This window comes from Ochotona curzoniae, unplaced genomic scaffold (genome assembly GCF_017591425.1).
Source record: "Ochotona curzoniae isolate NIBS_2020 unplaced genomic scaffold, NIBS_Ocur_1.0 patch352, whole genome shotgun sequence".
NCBI classification, from domain to species: Eukaryota; Metazoa; Chordata; class Mammalia; order Lagomorpha; family Ochotonidae; genus Ochotona; species Ochotona curzoniae.
In genome coordinates, this window is record NW_024466920.1 from 1,991 (window position 1) to 18,806 (window position 16,816).

Genomic DNA, 16,816 nt, shown 5'->3' on the forward strand with positions numbered 1-16,816 from the left:
ATAATTTTCATTCAATTAATAACACCTAAAACCAATAACAAATGTAAGTAAACACAGAAGTCAAATACTACATCATTTATCATTCAAAACAACTAAAAACAAGGGGATGGGGATCCATACACACAAAGGGGAATCCTTGTGTGTACAGAACCCTATCATAGAAACCAATAATGATTTTTAAAAGTCAAGAGAAAAACAAACAACTAAAAACATTTTTTAGAACCATTCATTAGATGGTGGAGCTTAGAACAGTCAGATACATTCTTACCATCAAACTTGTCATACTTCCAGTGACTTCTGGCTTCTTCCGTAGGAGTGACACTGAACACCGTGCTTTCAGCATCACCTTCTCCATCACTGGTTAATTCTTGCTTAAGTTTGGTGTCTAACCAGTCATTGACTAGCTCCTGAGCTATCAATAAAAGAAAAACATCTTTTAAGTATTTCAATTACTTAAGAGACTGTCTTCATTTATTAGTTTCATTGATTCAATAAATAATGAATATCTTTCATGCATCACCTACAGTTCTAGATTCTGGGAATACAGCTGTGAACAAAATTGGAAAAATAAACCCCCACTACCACCAAGTTTATATTGTAATTGAGAAAGAGAGATAATCATCATCATCATCATCACAAATAAAACAGGGCTGGCATTGTGGCCAAGAAGTTAAAAGCCATCATCAGCAATGCCATCAACCCACATGGCTCATGATCCAGCTACTCCAGTTCTGATCCAGCTCCCTACCAACGGACCTGGGAAAAACAATGGCACACAGCTTAAGTGCTTGGGTCCCTGCTACCCACACAGGAGACTTGGAGGAAGTTCCTGGCTCCTGGCTTTGGTCTGGCTCAGCACTGATTGGTGTGGCCATCTGGAGAATGAACCAAAAGAATGTTTCTCTCTACCTCTCCCTTCTCAATCTCTCTGTAACTCTTTCAAATAAACAAATAAAAAAATGTTTCAAAAAATAAATAAGAAAAAAAAAGCAAAGCATGGAAAGGTGAACAAAGTACAGTACAGAAGATAGGGGTTAAGTTTTAAATTCAGCGGCCAAAGAAGGGTTCACGGAGAAGGATGTGATGTCGAAAGCCACCTGGATACATAAAGGGACATCCTTCTATGCAGCGGGAAAGTAAATGCGAAAGCCTTCGGGCAGGAATATTTACCACGTTAAGGAAACAGAAAGAGGCCAATGTTGCTGAAGAGGAGAGGAGAACAGCAGGAGATGAGGGGAAATAGGTAACACATGGATCAGGTTCAGGGTGGCAATCATCAAATTAACCCCACAGTGGACAAATGGCAATGTCTGGAGTAATTTTTTAAAGACATCTTCACTTACTTAAGCGATGGAGAGATGGAAAATGCCCATCTGCTGCTTCACTCTCTAAATGCCTACAATAGGCTTGGACTGGGCCAGGTTGGAAATCAAAGCAAGAATACAAGAATCCCGTGTAGGTCTCCTACACGGGTGGTAGGCACTCAGTCAGTTGAGTCATCACCACTACCTCCCAGGATCTACATTAGCTGGAAGCTGGAGCTTGAAGTTAGAGTTGGGTACCGTAGCCCAGTGCTCGGAGGGAAAAAATAAATGAATCTTAAACACTCCAATATGTGACACGGGCATCTTAATGAGAGCCTTAATCACAAGGCCAAATGCCCACGCAGATCGCATTTTTTGTCCGTCACAACTTGGGAAATGATACTGGTATCTAGTATGGGGCGGCCAGGGCCAGTGTTAAACATCCCATACTCACAAGGATAGACCCTCGCAATAAAAACTCTTTAGCCTCAAACAAACCAACCCCCCTCCCCCAAAAAAGACAAAAAGGTAAAAAACTGCACATGCTGAATAAATGAAAAAGCAAACTAAGTGACTGGAGACATAAATGACCCAAACGGGAGTTGGTTTGTGGGATGATCTTTCCTGCACCACAGTGGCCTCTTCCTTTCCATATTGATAATTTCTCCTGATCCTTTTAAATCTCTAAGTGGCAGCGTTCTTTGGAGCATCAGTATCTAAATTAACGGAATTCTAAAAAGCAAGTGCTTTTAGAAGATAGAGATGGCTTCAGGTTTTCTTCCTAAGGAATAAAACTGTTCTTACGAAATAGTGGTCAAATTATTTGTGCAATGCCAGACCAACTTAACGTTTTCCAATCTCCACAACAGGCTAACACTGTGCAACAACTGACTAGTTAACGGGGAGTCAAGCAGCCTCGGGAGGTGGTGGATTTTGTCTCAGAACAAAACTGGCTTTTCGTGTGTTACTTGTCTACACTGGAGCTAACCCCACAGCAAATGAGCTTCAGGGCAGTTGGACAAAGCAAAAATTAAGAACAAGAGTAAAAAAATTTCCATTCTGCATTTTCAAACACATCATGTGTTATATTTTAAAAGCAGTTAACATCACAGCAGGGGGAAAAAGCCTTCTCTCACCTTCCGCATACACTTCATCATGATAATCTATTTGTTCAGTTATTTCCAAATCTGGGATTTGGCCCCAACGCTTTCTGGGTAAATCTGGATTTCTGGCAGAAAATGCTTCTGAAACTGCAAATTCTGAAGCCTCCTCCACTTTCTGCAACACAAAAAAAAATTCCATTAAGGTGACAATGACTTTGTTTAGTTAAAGAATTTAACTCCTATGCAAGAATCTGATTTTCTACCAAGATTCTTTCTTCTTCTTTTTTCATTTTTCATTTTTGAAATAATTCTGAGGTTTAAAAAACCCACCCCAAATAATTGTCTGGTATCTTATACATGAGGGTACTTCAAAAGACTAATGGAAAAAATGAAAATCAAAATGTTTTTTATTCAAATTAAATAATGAAATTTTTTAAAATTAAATTAAAATCTCAGAGCTATCAAAACCACTCAGGCAACACCACTGAAATACTCTTCTCCACCGTGAGTTTCTACAGCATCATCAGAGGATTGTCCCCCATCACAAGGTACTGATGTAATTTTGGGCCCAGTGCAGTGGCCTAGCAGCTGAAGTCCTTACCTTGAACGTGCTGGGATCCCTTATGACGCCGGTTCGTGTCCCAGCGGCCTCGCTTCCTGTCCAGCTCCCTGCTTGTGGCCTGGAAATCAGCTGAGGACGGCCCAGAGCCTTGGGATCCTGCACCCGTGTGGGAGACACAGAAGAAGGTCCTTGCTCCTGGCTTTGGATCGGCACTGCTCCAGCCTTTGCAGTAATTTGGGGAGTGAATCATCGTATGGAAGATCTTCCTCTCTGTCTCTCCTCCTCTCTGGATATCTGACTTTCCAATAAAAATTTAAAAATCTAAAAACAAAACAAAAGAAACAAAACAAAAAAAAACCCCGAAATATTTCTGCCCCTACTTTCCTCCATTCCTGACTTTCTCCACCCTCATCAGGGGCCCACATGGGCGTGCATCCCTCTCAACTATGTAAACACTATTAAAAATAAAATATAAAAAAAAGTTGGTTTTGGTAGAAAAAAATACTTGAAATTCAGGCATAATTTTTTTTAAAGATTTATTTTTTTATTATTTTTTTTTATTGGAAAGGCGGATATACAGAGAGGAGAGACAGAGAGGAAGATCTTCCGTCCACTGATTCACTCCCCAAGTGAGCGCAACAGCCGATACTATGCCAATCCGAACCCAGGAGCCTCTTCCGGGTCTCCCACGCGGGTGCAGGTTCCCAAAGCTTTGGGCCGTCCTCGACTGCTTTCCCAGGTCACAGGCAGGGAGCTGGAAGGGAAGCGGGGCTGCTGGGATTAGAACCAGCGCCCGTATGGGATCCCGGGCGTGCAAGGCGAGGACCTTAACCACTGAGCCACCACACCGGGCCCCAGGCATAATTTTTTTTAAAAAGATTTATTTATTTATTGGAAAGTCAGATATACAGAGAGGAGGAGAGACAGAGAGGAAGATCTTCTGTCCAATGATTCACTCCCCAAGTGACCACAATGGCCCATGCTATGCCGATCCAAAGCCAGGATCCAGGAACTTCTTCTGTGTCTCCCACACGGGTGCAGGGTCCCAAGGCTTTGGGCCGTCCTCGACTGCTTTCCCAGGCCACAAGCTGGGAGCTGGACAGGTAGTGGAGCAGCCGGGATTAGACCTGGCGCCCATATGGGATCCTGACACGTTCCAGGCGAGGACTTCAGCTGCTAGGCCATGCTGCCGGGCCCCAGGCATACTTTTTGACGATATACATTTCCCATGAATTTTTTGCTCATATTAAGCAAATTGCAGTATTTTACTCAGTTCTAACATGTTTATAATGTCTGTATTTGGATAAAAGGTTATTCAGGCTTTAGATGACTTTTATTTTGGAATACTCATATTGGTTCCTGAGAGCTGGATATTTTATTTCAAATAAAAATATAATATTTTTGTTACTTTCCACGCCACTAAGGACTTGCACATAAATGAACTACAGGCAGAGTAAATACAATTTTCTCCAAGTCCTACCACTGGAAGAAGCATCCCATCAGATAGTAGGAAAACTACCGATTCAGTAAACTTGTAATAAACACTAAATGAACTGGAATGTTTTATTTAAAACTAAATGAGTCTAATAAAAAAATGACCAAATTTCTGGGAATGGAGAAAGAGAACTGGAGATGAGACGTCAGCCTTGGCATTCTAACTTATTTTACAAGAACTCTTTGTCCCCACCCGTGCTTTTCCCTGCAGGCTTGCTGTTTCCAACCTTCTAACACAGGTAGTGCGAGCTGTGATCACACTGCATCCCCACCCGCAGGCAGTGTACAACCTGTCAGGAGACACACTGCCTGAATCTCCAAAATATATCCAGAATCTGTTCCTTTTCCATCACCTCCACTGCCACCCCCTCAGTCCAGAGCACATCCGAATAGGCTCCTGTCACAGCATCTCTTGACAATGAAAGCCATTTCACATCCCAGCTCCACTCGGTTCTTCAGTGGTTCTCTATCTTGAACAAAGCAGAAGGTCCTGGCCACCAGGCCCCAGGAGACTCAGCCTCCTTACTGCTGCCCTTCCCTTGCTCACTCTCGTCTTAGCCACACTGGACCCGTTGCTCGGCCCTCCAAGGATCTCCCGCATGTGCTCCATGCTCACAGCCCTTCTGTTCCCTTCCCGCTTTCTGGAATACTCTCCTACAGACGTCCACTCAAACGTTTCTTTCTCAATGAGGCCTTTTCCAGTCAATCTATGAAACAGTCACCACCCTCTTCCTGCCCCCGCATTCCCCATCCTCTGCTCCTTCTCTAGAGCACTCATTCCCTTACAATAGGAGGAGATTCCAAAAGATTCATGGAAAGTAGAATAAAAAGGTGTTTGTTTTGATACGAAAGCTATCTGAATCGAAGCGTACAACAATATATTTAGAAAAGAAGATTGGAAACAATTGTTTCACCCACTTTCTCCATTCCTGGACCCTCTCCACCCTAATCAGTGGTCCACATGAGCATGCATTCTTAACTATGTAAGCATCACCAAAAATAAATTTACTGTAAAAATAAATAAATAAATAAAAGGTTCATGGAATTATAAAACATCATGCATCAATTTCAAAACATTTTGTCACTGAAATATATTTACCTTTTAATCCTGCTTTTCAACAAAATTTTTAAAGGACCCTTATACATTTACTGTCTGCCCCCAAGCAGAATGTTAGCAGGCATTACTGATTTCGTCACAAGTGAACCCCAGTACCTAGAACAGTGTTCCCACTTTTATAAACTTTTTTTTTCAGTTCCTCTAGGATATTTTATTTAGGAAATGATACACAAAAATCTAAGTTTTACAAAGAAAGTTGGTATAAGCTTTAGTTAATGCTGAGGCGAGTTAATGGCAGAGTGTGGCCATGGCAAACTCATTTATAAAAATACAAAGCAATTCGTAAAGAAAGGAAGTAAAAGACATGACCTGATAGTATTAAATAAGTTTTTTTCTTCTGTTTCCCTCAAATAATACAAAATCATTTAAAGTTTTATTTATATTCAATGGTATGTATATCATTAACACAATCTTTTAAATTATATCTATGTCTATGTCTATGTCTATATCTATATCTATGTCTATATCTATATTGTAGGATACAATTCTAGAGGCTCTGGGATTTCCTTTCTTCAAATTCCCTTCCCTTCCCATGGGTTTCCCTTATATTTTTGCAATAGTCTATTCCTTCATAAGCAGTCATAAGTCCATCACTCTGCTATTTAAGCGCTTCCTGACATTGTAGGTATGGACAGTAGCAGAGCATCCTATTTTCAATATATATTTATCGGTTTCTTTGGGAGTCAATCTTTGATTTGGAAGTAGAGATACATACTGCATTATATCTTCACATCTGGATATGACAGTCTCTATTATACAGCAAATACATTCCCTTAAATGAAAAGTCATAAAACAAAATCAACAACAGAAATAAAGTTTAAAAATTTACAACAACATGAAGTTAGATAACATTTTACTGAATGATCTATGCATCCCTGAAGAAATGAAAAAAACCTTCTTGGAGAAAATGATGCTACTGAACAACCTATGAGTCAGTAAAGAATTTAATAAGACTAAAGAAACATTTCGAAGAAATGAAAATTCAAACAAAAATATCAAAACACATGAGTTGCAGCAGAAATAGTATTGAAAGGGCTATTGAGCTTATACTTTGCATGAAATTTGCCTTATGTCAGAGAGAACATATATTTGTCCTTTTGGGTTTGACTTATTTCCCCGACCATAATGGTCTCTTGAACTATTTTTTTCTCAAGGTTTATTTATTTCCACTGGACAGAGAGATCTATAGAGAGGAGATACAGAGAAAAAGACCTTCTGTTCATTGGTTCACTCCCCAAGTAGCCACAACAGCCGGGGGTGAGCCGAACCAAAGCCAGAAGCCAGGAGCTTCTTCCAGGTTTCCCACACAGGTGCAGGGTCCCAATGCTTTGGGCCATCCTCGACTGCTTTCCCAGGCAACAGCAGGTAGCTAGATGGGAAATGGAGCAGCTAGGACACAAATCAGCATCCAAATGGGATCCCAGCACATACAAGGCGAGGATTTAGCCACTATGTTACTGTGCCAGGCCTAGTGCTTCACACTTTTAACAAGTTAGCCATTTGCTACACAAACAAACAAAGAAAGGCTTATTCAAAGGCTTATTTGTATTGTCATCTGACCTGCTTTGAAAATGACTTTTCCTAGGGCTAGCTCTGTGGCGAAGTGAGTTAAGTCTGTGGAGCACAAAAACTGTGGTAGGAAGTAGCCAAGTCCAGGCCAGGGCATGGTACTCGTGGGCATATATTAGGTGCAGGTCGGGGGGTGAACCAGGCTGGGCCAGTTCATATCACCCACTGGCGAATCTGAGTACCAGAATGCAGTGTGGGTGTTGTGCCCAGATTTTGAGATCCCCAGAAATCACCAGGAGTCTGAAGTCAATCCAAGTGCACAAGGATGGTTTATTCAAGCTCAGCACATCTGAGCCTGGGTTCTTGGTTGAGAGCAGGCAGAGCTGGCTGACGACCCAGCCAGTCAGGAACAACACCCCTTACCAGAGTGTGGCCCAGAACAGCACATTTATAGGGTTTTTTTTTTTTTTAAAGATTTATTTTTATTATTTTTTCATTGGAAAGGCAGATATACAGAGAGGAGAGACAGAGAGGAAGATCTTCCATCCGATGTTTCACTCCCCAAGTGAGCGCAACGGTCGATGCTATGCCAGTCCGAAGCCAGGAGCCTCTTCCGGGTCTCCCACGCGGGTGCAGGGTCCCAAAGCTTTGGGCCGTCCTCGACTGCTTTCCCAGGCCACAGGCAGGGAGCTGGAAGGGAAGCTGGAAGGGAAGCGGGGCTGCCGGGATTAGAACCGGCGCCCATATGGGATCCCGGGCGTGCAAGGCGAGGACCTTAACCACTTGCGCCACTGCGCCGGGCCCCATTTATAGGGTTTTTATAGGGGCAGTCCACAATAGCTTGAAAAGGGGCAATTCACAATAGCCTGCAAGGTGAGGGGAAATACCACACATTCCCTACCTATCTCAGCTGGACAGCCCATGCCTCCAGCAACTAAGGTAAGCACCCACTTAATTACTTGGAGCCACCTGTGAGATAACCAGACTTAGGTGGGCCTTGATTCATAAGAATCAGTGCTAAAGGTCACAAAGGCCTGCAAACTCACACAGTTTCTTAGTAGCAATGAGCTATGAGCAAATGGTTGGGATTTTGATACAGAGGTTCTTCAAGTGTTGGGCCAAGTTGGGTCACAACACACGTCAGTTCACATGAGGACCAGGAGTAGGGGCCAGCTAGACTGGGCTAGGCTGTAGCCCTCACCAGCATGAGCTGAACTGCGAGTAGGCCAGGCCCGGCCAAGCTACAGCATCCACTGGCAAATGCCGAGGTGAGGCGGGCCATGCCAGACTGGGCCATAGCACCCAACCAGCACACATGAGACTCTAGGGGAGAGGGGACAAAGCTGGTAGGATGGCTGCACGGTGCTCCCCTGCTGGATCACCACTCCCACTGGTGAGTGTGAGAGTTGGGATGGGGGCAGATTAGGCTAGACATGGCTATAACCCTGTTGGCCTCACGTGAACTGGATCAGGGAAAAGCCAGGCTGGGTTAACTGTTCCTACTGGTACATGCACAAGCCAGAGTGGGATTGGGCTGGTTGGGCTTTGCAGCAGCATCAGCTGGCAGATGCTGGCACTGGGGGCTAATTCTGTCAAGTTAAACTGCAGAACCACCTGAGGAGTGCAGGATCCAGGGTAGGAGTGGGTCCACGAGGGAAACAGTGGCACCTCCCTCCTGGCTTGCCACTCTGACTGGTGAACATAAGAACCAGGACTGGGGCAGGCGTGGCTAGACAGAGAATGGTACCCACTGGCTCGTGTGTGAACTGGATAGTGGGGTTGGTTGAATTGAACTAGGCTTCAAGGCCCACTGACCCATATGAGACCTGAATGGGATGTGGCACGAACTGGACCAGTTGGCTGTACATACTGGCAATCACAGGAAGCAGGGCAGGGGGCAGGCCTAGAGGGGGTTAATGCAGGTTTCTCCAACTAGGCTGCAGCTTCCACTGGTGTACATGAAGGCCGAGTGTGTGGTGAGCAGGATTGGGCTGGGCTGCAATATGTTGTTTGTGTCACAGACAGGGCTGAAGGCAGAACTGACTCGACAATTACAACCACCAGCATATGCATAAACTGATGGGGCAGCGGGCTGTGCCAGACCCTGTATTAGCAGGCACACATGAAGAGTTAGATCTGAGATCACCTCAGATGAAGTTTCTTCAGGGATTCCCCCAGCTGAACCCCAACCATGGAAAGAATTCTGGGTTCCGTGGTCTGACCGTGGAGTGCATGTATCAGCGCTGGGCCTTCTCAGGGGCTTAGACAGAGCAGTGGACAGTATCTCTGGGTGCACATGGAGGATATGGCAATACATTGGAGTCTGCAGAGGACACTTGGTACCACAATAGAAGACGGAGGACAAAACAAATTGATCAACTACCCCAGCCAAGTGTTGGCAGTGAATATCTGGGCAAACAGAGACTCTAAGGTGGACTATGTCAACCAGTGGATTCTGGAGAGATTTCATTGTGCTTGGAGTGGCAAGATCGGCAGTAATTCAGAACTATTGAACTATCGAAACCTCTTGAGCAGGACCCTCAGAGTGTGCCCCACATCAGGGACCCTGGAATGGATGGGAGGCTTATTTCCCTCTTTTCCCCAGGTACAGGAAAGAAAAAAAGAGAATGTGGAAATGGTGATCTCACCCACCTTCCTGTAGTCCTTTACTCTTATGACCCAAGTATGTATAAATCACCAAAAATAAAATTAAAATTAAAAAAAAAACACCAGTCACTTGGCATATACCCAGTTGAAAACATAATAGTTTTGCAAATAACATTATTTTTAAAGTGCCTATTTTTTTTTTTATTTAAAAGAGAGAGAGAGAGACACATCTTCCATTTACTGGTTCATTCCCTAAATATCCACAAACAGCCAGGGCCATGTCAGGCCAAAGCCAGGAGCCCATAAGTCACTCTGGATTCTCCATGTAAGTGATAGAGATGCAAGTACTTGAGCCATCACCTGCTACCTTCCAGGGTGCACATTAGCAAGTAGCTGGATGGAAAGCGGAGTAACTGGTACAAGGACCATGTGGTGACTTAATTACTGCACCAAATGCCTTCCTCTGGCCAATTCTCTTGAATCACTCTATATAACAGTAAATGCTTGACGTTCTATCTGCCTATACGAACAATAGAATAATTGTAAGAGAGTCCTGGTAAATGGGATCAGGAGTTTAGGATGGGCAAAGAGGATCTGTTCACTGGGGAGGTATCTCAAGACAAACTGAAAGGAAAGGATTTGGATTAGCCACTGAGAGAATCAGAATTCCAGACTGAGGATTAGTCCAACATTAGTCAAAGCCAAGTGAACACTGATCCTATTGATGAAGGGAAGGAAACTGTATTCACAGGAGATACACCCTATTAGTTAAAGGGCTATGAGGGGTGCACTGATCCTATAAATTGATTGACAGAGACATACAGAAACACTAAGGATTCCAGAGGAGAGAACTGACTTGATGAGAATGCCTGGAAAGCTCAGTAATGCAGCAGTATGCACTTGGATGAGTCATTCCCTCAGGTCAGGACAAGGATGATTTGTAAATTGTGGTGGACTGTTGCATTTCAAGTGAACTGCCACAGGACTCCTAATTCTACTCAAGCACCTGATGTGAAGTGGTTTCTACATCCATGACTCACCAGCATCTCAGGTTCAGGGTTTGTCTGATATTCCAGTAGTCCAGCAGCCTATTACTGGCATGCTCATTCTGAACCATGTCACATAGAGTTTTCCATCACTCAACACAAACTCTGATAACTTCTCTCCAATATCCGTCACCTATTTATCTCCAAGCTTTACTTCCCCTACTCTCACCCTCCTCCCTCAACCTATGAGTCCTTTAAAAGCTTCCTTCTCTTTTCCAGCAAGGGTGGGTATTCAACTATGATCTTACATTATCCTCAAATATCTCATTCCTTTGCTTTTACAATGAACATATGCAAGCCTAGAGCAAATTGATTTGTGAATTTTTGATCTCAGGAGAAACTATGGTTACATTATTTCAGCAAGGTCTCAACTTATGTTGAACAATCTTCATCTGCTTTCTTTTTGTTGAATATTTATTTACTTTCCTATTTGAAAGGCAGAGATACAGAGAAAGGGGAAAGAGAGAGAGAGATCTTAGAACTGTTAGTTCACTCCCAAAGTGGCTAAAATGGCTAGGGTTGGACCAGGCTAAAGCCTGGATCCCCTTTGGGTTTTTCAAGTGGGTGACAGGGCCCCAGGTACCTCTGTTGTCTTCCCAGGAACATTATCAGGAAGCTGGAACAAAAAGTGGTGCAGGTCGGATTGAAAGGAAACTCATATGTAATATTGGTATCACAGATGGCAGCTTAAGTAGCTGTGCCACAGTGTCAGCCTCCAATCTTTTCAGTTCAGAAGAGAGAACTTTCTTAACTGCATAATCCATGCTTGTTCCATATAACAAAATCTTAGTTGATTTTGAGAAGATTGTCTACCGAAGTAGATTTGGAAGCCTTTGATATAGAGGTTATATCTCTTTAGGGTACACCCACAATCAGGATATGTTAGGGAGCAAAACCACTCTGTATGAATAGAAGACAAAGAAGTGAAGATAGAGAGCAGGAGAAAACAGTGCTAACAGAATGAAGTGAAGGAGAGAATTTCAACAACACAGGAAGTAGTAACTATCAAATATAATCTGCAAAAGTTTGAGGACTGTCAGGAGGAAATAACTAAATTTGGCCAGGAGGTCATTTATAACAATCTCTGTGAAATGGTAAAAATCAGAAACCAAGGAAAAATAACAGTGGGCAGTGGAGGATAATAAAAATACAAAGGCAAGGGCCCGGCACGACAATGCAGTAGTTAAGGTCTTCGCCTTGCAAGCCTGGGATCCCATATGGGCGCCAGTTCTAATCCCAGCAGCCCCGCTTCCCATCCAGCTTCCTGCCTGTGGCCTGGGAAAGCAGTCGAGGACAGCCCAAAGCTTTGGGACCCTGCACCCACGTGGGAGACCCGGAAGAGGCTCCTGGCTTCAGATTGGCATAGCATGGGCCGTTGCGCTCACTTGGGGAGTGAATCATTGGATGGAAGATCTTCCTCTTTGTCTCTCCTCTCTGTAAATCCTCCTTTCCAATAAAGATAAAATATATCTTGGGCCCAGCGCGGTGGCGCAAGTGGTTAAGGTCCTCGCCTAGCACACCCCGGATCCCATATGGGCGCCGGTTCTATCCCAGCAGCCCCACTTTCCTTCCAACTCCCTGCCTGTGACCCGGGAGAGCAGTCGAAGACAGCCCAAGGCTTTGGGACCCTGCACCCACGTGGGAGACCCGGAAGAGGCTCCTGGGTTCGGATTGGCATAGTATCGGCCCGTTGCGCTCACTTGGGGAGTGAATCATTGGACGGAAGATCTTCCTCTCTGTCTCTCTTCTCTGTATATCTGCCTTTCCAATTAAAGAAAAAAAAAAGATAAAATATATCTTTAAAAAAAAAAATACAAAGGCAAGGAGTCCAGGGTATATATCGAAGACACTGGAGAAGCAAAAGAAGTTGTGCAGCTATCAGAATGGACTACAGGGTCAAATAAGGACTTTTTTTTTTCCGAAGATGGGAGATTTGAGAGTATAGTGGGGAAAAGAAGTCACAGTCATGCTGGCCAACAATGGTATGAAGGAGAAAAATGGTGTAAGTCAGCATGCTGGTTTCCCTACATCTTCCTCTCGGGAAGGGATGGTAATCAATTACTGTGCCTAAGCCCTGCAGGGATGTGGCTCTGGGCTTCCCACCCCTGACATGCAGGAGGAGAGGGCTTCTCAGAAGCTAGTCTCCCTAACAGTAGGTCAATTTCAGTTGTCTTTCATGTCAGGCCTTCTGCAGTACTTAAGAAACCTTCCTGGGCTCCACGTACCTCTTCAATTGCCGCTTCATCAGTGGACAAGTTGCTTATCCTTCCACTGGACTATGAAGTTTTGAAGGGTGATATTTTACCTCCTCTGTCCTGTTTTAGTTCTACTGCCCAAGACAGTGTGTTAGTACTTAGTAGGCACTTAACGCCAGGTACCCATGATGCAGTACGTCAATTTAGATAAAATCTCTTTAAAATACTATCTGGCAGAAAAATATTTTCCCAGGAAAGGAGTGCATGATTCTGAAATATACGCTACCCAGAGTATGGAAAGTTGCCAAACTGACCTTCAGAGGTGTGTACCTGAAGGGCTTTGGTGGCATTCACATTTTAAATGGTACCTGGACTTAGAAACAAATCTCAGAAGTTATTTACTCCAATCTCCTATGCACTGAAAGCTCATGCTCTTCATCCCAACATTAAGTGATCCTTTATAGTCCACTTGAGTACTTCCAGTGATCGAAGACATTTCTGGGGACCAGTGCCATGGTGTAGCAGGCAAAGCCACCTCATGTAGTACCAGCATTCCATATGGGTGCTGGTTCGAGTCCCAGCTGCTTCTCTTCTGATCCTGGTCCCTGCAGGTGGGCTAGAAAAGCAGCAGACGATGGCCCATGTCCTTGGGTCCCTGCACCCACATGGGACTCCCATTAGAAGCTCCTGGCTCCTGGCTATGCTCAACTCTAACCATTGTAGCTATCTGGGAAGTAAACTAGCAGAAGAAGTTACCCCTCTCTTATTCTCTTCTTCTCACTCTGTAAATTTGCCTTTCAAATAAAGAAATCTTTTAAAACACAAGTGCACATACCTGTCTTAAAGAATGCTCACTTCATTTATGGACCACTCTAATAATTAGAAAACTCTTTCTTTTGATACTCACATAGCCTGTCAGTTCTATTTGTCAATGTAATTACATTACAGACCTTCCACCAGTAGAAGTAGGGCACTACAATGTTTTTCAAGGCTTGTCCCTCCCTGTTCTGTTTATCTCTACTACATTTGTTCATGTCATACTCAGAACGTTTGAAAAGGCATGTCTACACACTACTTTTCTTACATTCATGCTGAACTGTTTCCAGAAGAAGCAACAAAATCACTGAAAAATGGAAATAAAGTTATAGTACATAATAATGCATACATAGTAATACATATACAGTAATACAGGAATAAAAATAACCAAGTGTAAGCAAAATAGAGACCCTTACATTTCTTTTCAATCTGATAATGCCTCTTAATTTCCTTTTTAACCTCATGTTGAAATACCCTTACCTTAATCCAGAGCTTCACGTCATCAGGGTAAAAAGCAGGCTGCAGACAACATACACAGTATATTAACATACTCAGTATTAACATACAGTAATATCTTACTCAACTTTAACATAGAAGGTATCCTTTATTTAACATTTAACAATAAAGCGCCCTTTATTTAACACTGAAAGTGTCCTTTATTCTTCCTCCAAAGCATTTCATTAGAAAGTTGAGTGCTAATAAGTAATAAAAAGCACACAGAATAACAGTATGAATAAATAGGAAGTCTTCTCTTGCTCATTGCCTCTTTTTATTTCTTGTCTAGGGCCATCTTAAAGTTCAGATTGAACTGGGCTAAGGTAGGGGCCAGGAATTACAATTTTTGTTAAAAAAAAAAAGATTTATTTATCTATTTGAATGACAGAGTTATAGAGACTTCTATCTTCTGGTTCACTCACCAATGGTCACAAAGGCCAGGAGTGGGCCAAGAGGAAACCAGGTCTTCTCACATGGGTGTCAGGGGCCCAAGGATGTGAGCCATCTTCCTCTGCTTCACCCAAGCCGTTATTAGCAGGGATTTGGATCAGAAGGGGCGCAGCTGGGACATGAATTGGCACCCACAGAGGGTATGTTGGCATCCAAGCCTTACAGCCAACTTCACTCACTGCCTACAAAGCTGGCCATGGCATCATGACTCTATAAAAGCTACTCAGGGTTAAGGGCCAAGACAACTTCGTAGGCTAGGCATAACATTTCTCATAAAAATCCAACACAGCACTGGGAAAAGGGTGTGCCCCTCTGCTCTCTTTAGGAGAACATTGCAGCAAGATCAGAGACACAGTTTGGTACAGGAAGTACCAGGGATTGGAGTAAGAATTACTCAATCCAACTTCTACCATTTTCAAAGCAGAAAGTGATGAATGGTTAATATCCACGCAGATCAGTCAGACGTGATTAGAAATCAGACCATTAGGCTGCACTCTCAGGAACTCGTGTTTCCTGAAATAGTAAACAAATGGAGGCATTTGTTTTGCTAAAAATTCAGGACATCTAAATTAGCACACGGGCAAGAGAGCTGGGAAAGGTATGTTCTCATTTACCTAATACTTCAACTTTAAAATATCTTCCAGAGAGTGAATTCATGCAGCTGTACTGCTGAATAATTTTTCAAGTTCTCGGGTTTTTACCTTTTTATACTGTAGGCAACAACAGGGTAACAAGCACCAGCAGCCAAACATCCTTCCTCTTTCCACGCATCTACAGAATATTCTTCCAGCAATGCTTAACTGAAGGGTGACAACAGCTGGTGAAACGGCTCAGTAGCTTAAAGCTCAGAAGCCTCTGCATTTTCGCATCCTCATTTACACTTACAGCATTTCTTTTGGGGACTGCTAACAAGGTAGTCTGTGGAAAGCACACACTGTGTGATTGTGACTTTGCACATGTTATGGACAGATGCTGAAATGTAAGATGTGAAATGGGGTTATCATGGGGTTTTTTGTTTGTTTGTTTTTGGTCTTTAGGTAGCACAGCACATTCAGCCTCCTTTGGGAAGCCAGAGAGCAAGGAATTGATTCCTGGCCTCACCCCACCTCCCTCATCTGTCACCTCCCATCCAGGGACCTGTTATTGTGTACCCTGGGAGGTAGCACTCAGGTCCACGTGGCAGCCCAGCTAGGGCTCCATGCCTCTGGTTAGGACCTGGCTCAGTCCTTCTGTTACTGGCATTTGGGGAGTGGAGTAGAGGGAAAACTCCTCTGTTTCTACTTCATAGTTTGCCTTTCAAAGAAATCAAAATAGAATAAATACTTAAAGAGATAACACATGAAAAGGATCTATCCCTTGAATATCAGTTAAATCTGCTACTCAAGTATTCCTATATTCAATATCCATTTGTAATCCCGAGTTCATTTTATATATTTAATGAGAAACTGGAAGTGGAGGGGGCTGTGGCAGAGCATTTAAAGGGAATATCATGCCAACAAACACATATTTAAGTGTCCTGAAGGTAGAGGGACAAGGTTTGAGATTCCTCCCATCCTGCTGGACACGGGCAAGCTCTCCAGTTTGAGAACAGTGTTCAGTAGCAACAGTTTCTTCACGGCTGCCCACCAGAGCCCTAAAAAAGTCATAACCCAAAACTTTCAGGACATTTCACTAAAGGCAGCTGCACAGGTCTCCTAACGATGTCCCTCCGAGGAAGATGTAGGAACTGCAGGAGGGGCTGCGACTGTCTTGGGACACGGAATCTCCCTGAACCACTCCCCGCCCCATTAGCCCAAAGCTTCTTCCTGGGATCACCTTGGGACTTGGCCTCTTCGTGAACCGTTTCCAGCGACTCAGTTCCAGCCTCTTCTTTGAGGAGGGCCTCTCCTGGGGCGCCAGCAACATTTTCCTGGTTCACGCCCCGTATCCCACCAAAGGTGTAACAACAGCTCCTCCGCCTAGGCTGCTTCCGGGACGCACTGGGAGTTGTAGTTCTTCCAACCAGCAAAGGCAGCTAGCGTCAGGCACCACCGAACCACAACTCCCAGGAAGACTTTGCGCAAGCGAAGCCCAGTTACCACGGCAACTGCAGCGGTCCCTCGGCTTGACTTTAGTGTC

The 16,816-nt window shown here is 43.7% G+C and overlaps 1 protein-coding gene across 1 annotated transcript; it reads right to left on the reverse strand.

Moving 5' to 3' along the window:
* Positions 1–268: 268 nt before the first annotated feature.
* On the reverse strand, positions 269–16,746 carry LOC121167248 (coiled-coil domain-containing protein 191-like; the record flags this gene model as incomplete). Its single annotated transcript, XM_040996666.1, has 4 exons — positions 16,514–16,746; positions 14,234–14,272; positions 2,441–2,582; positions 269–412 (listed from the first exon to the last, which is right to left on the reverse strand). Coding segments are annotated over exons 1-4 (415 nt in total), but the record flags the coding sequence as incomplete, so codon positions are not given.
* Between the last annotated feature and the right edge of the window lie 70 nt (positions 16,747–16,816).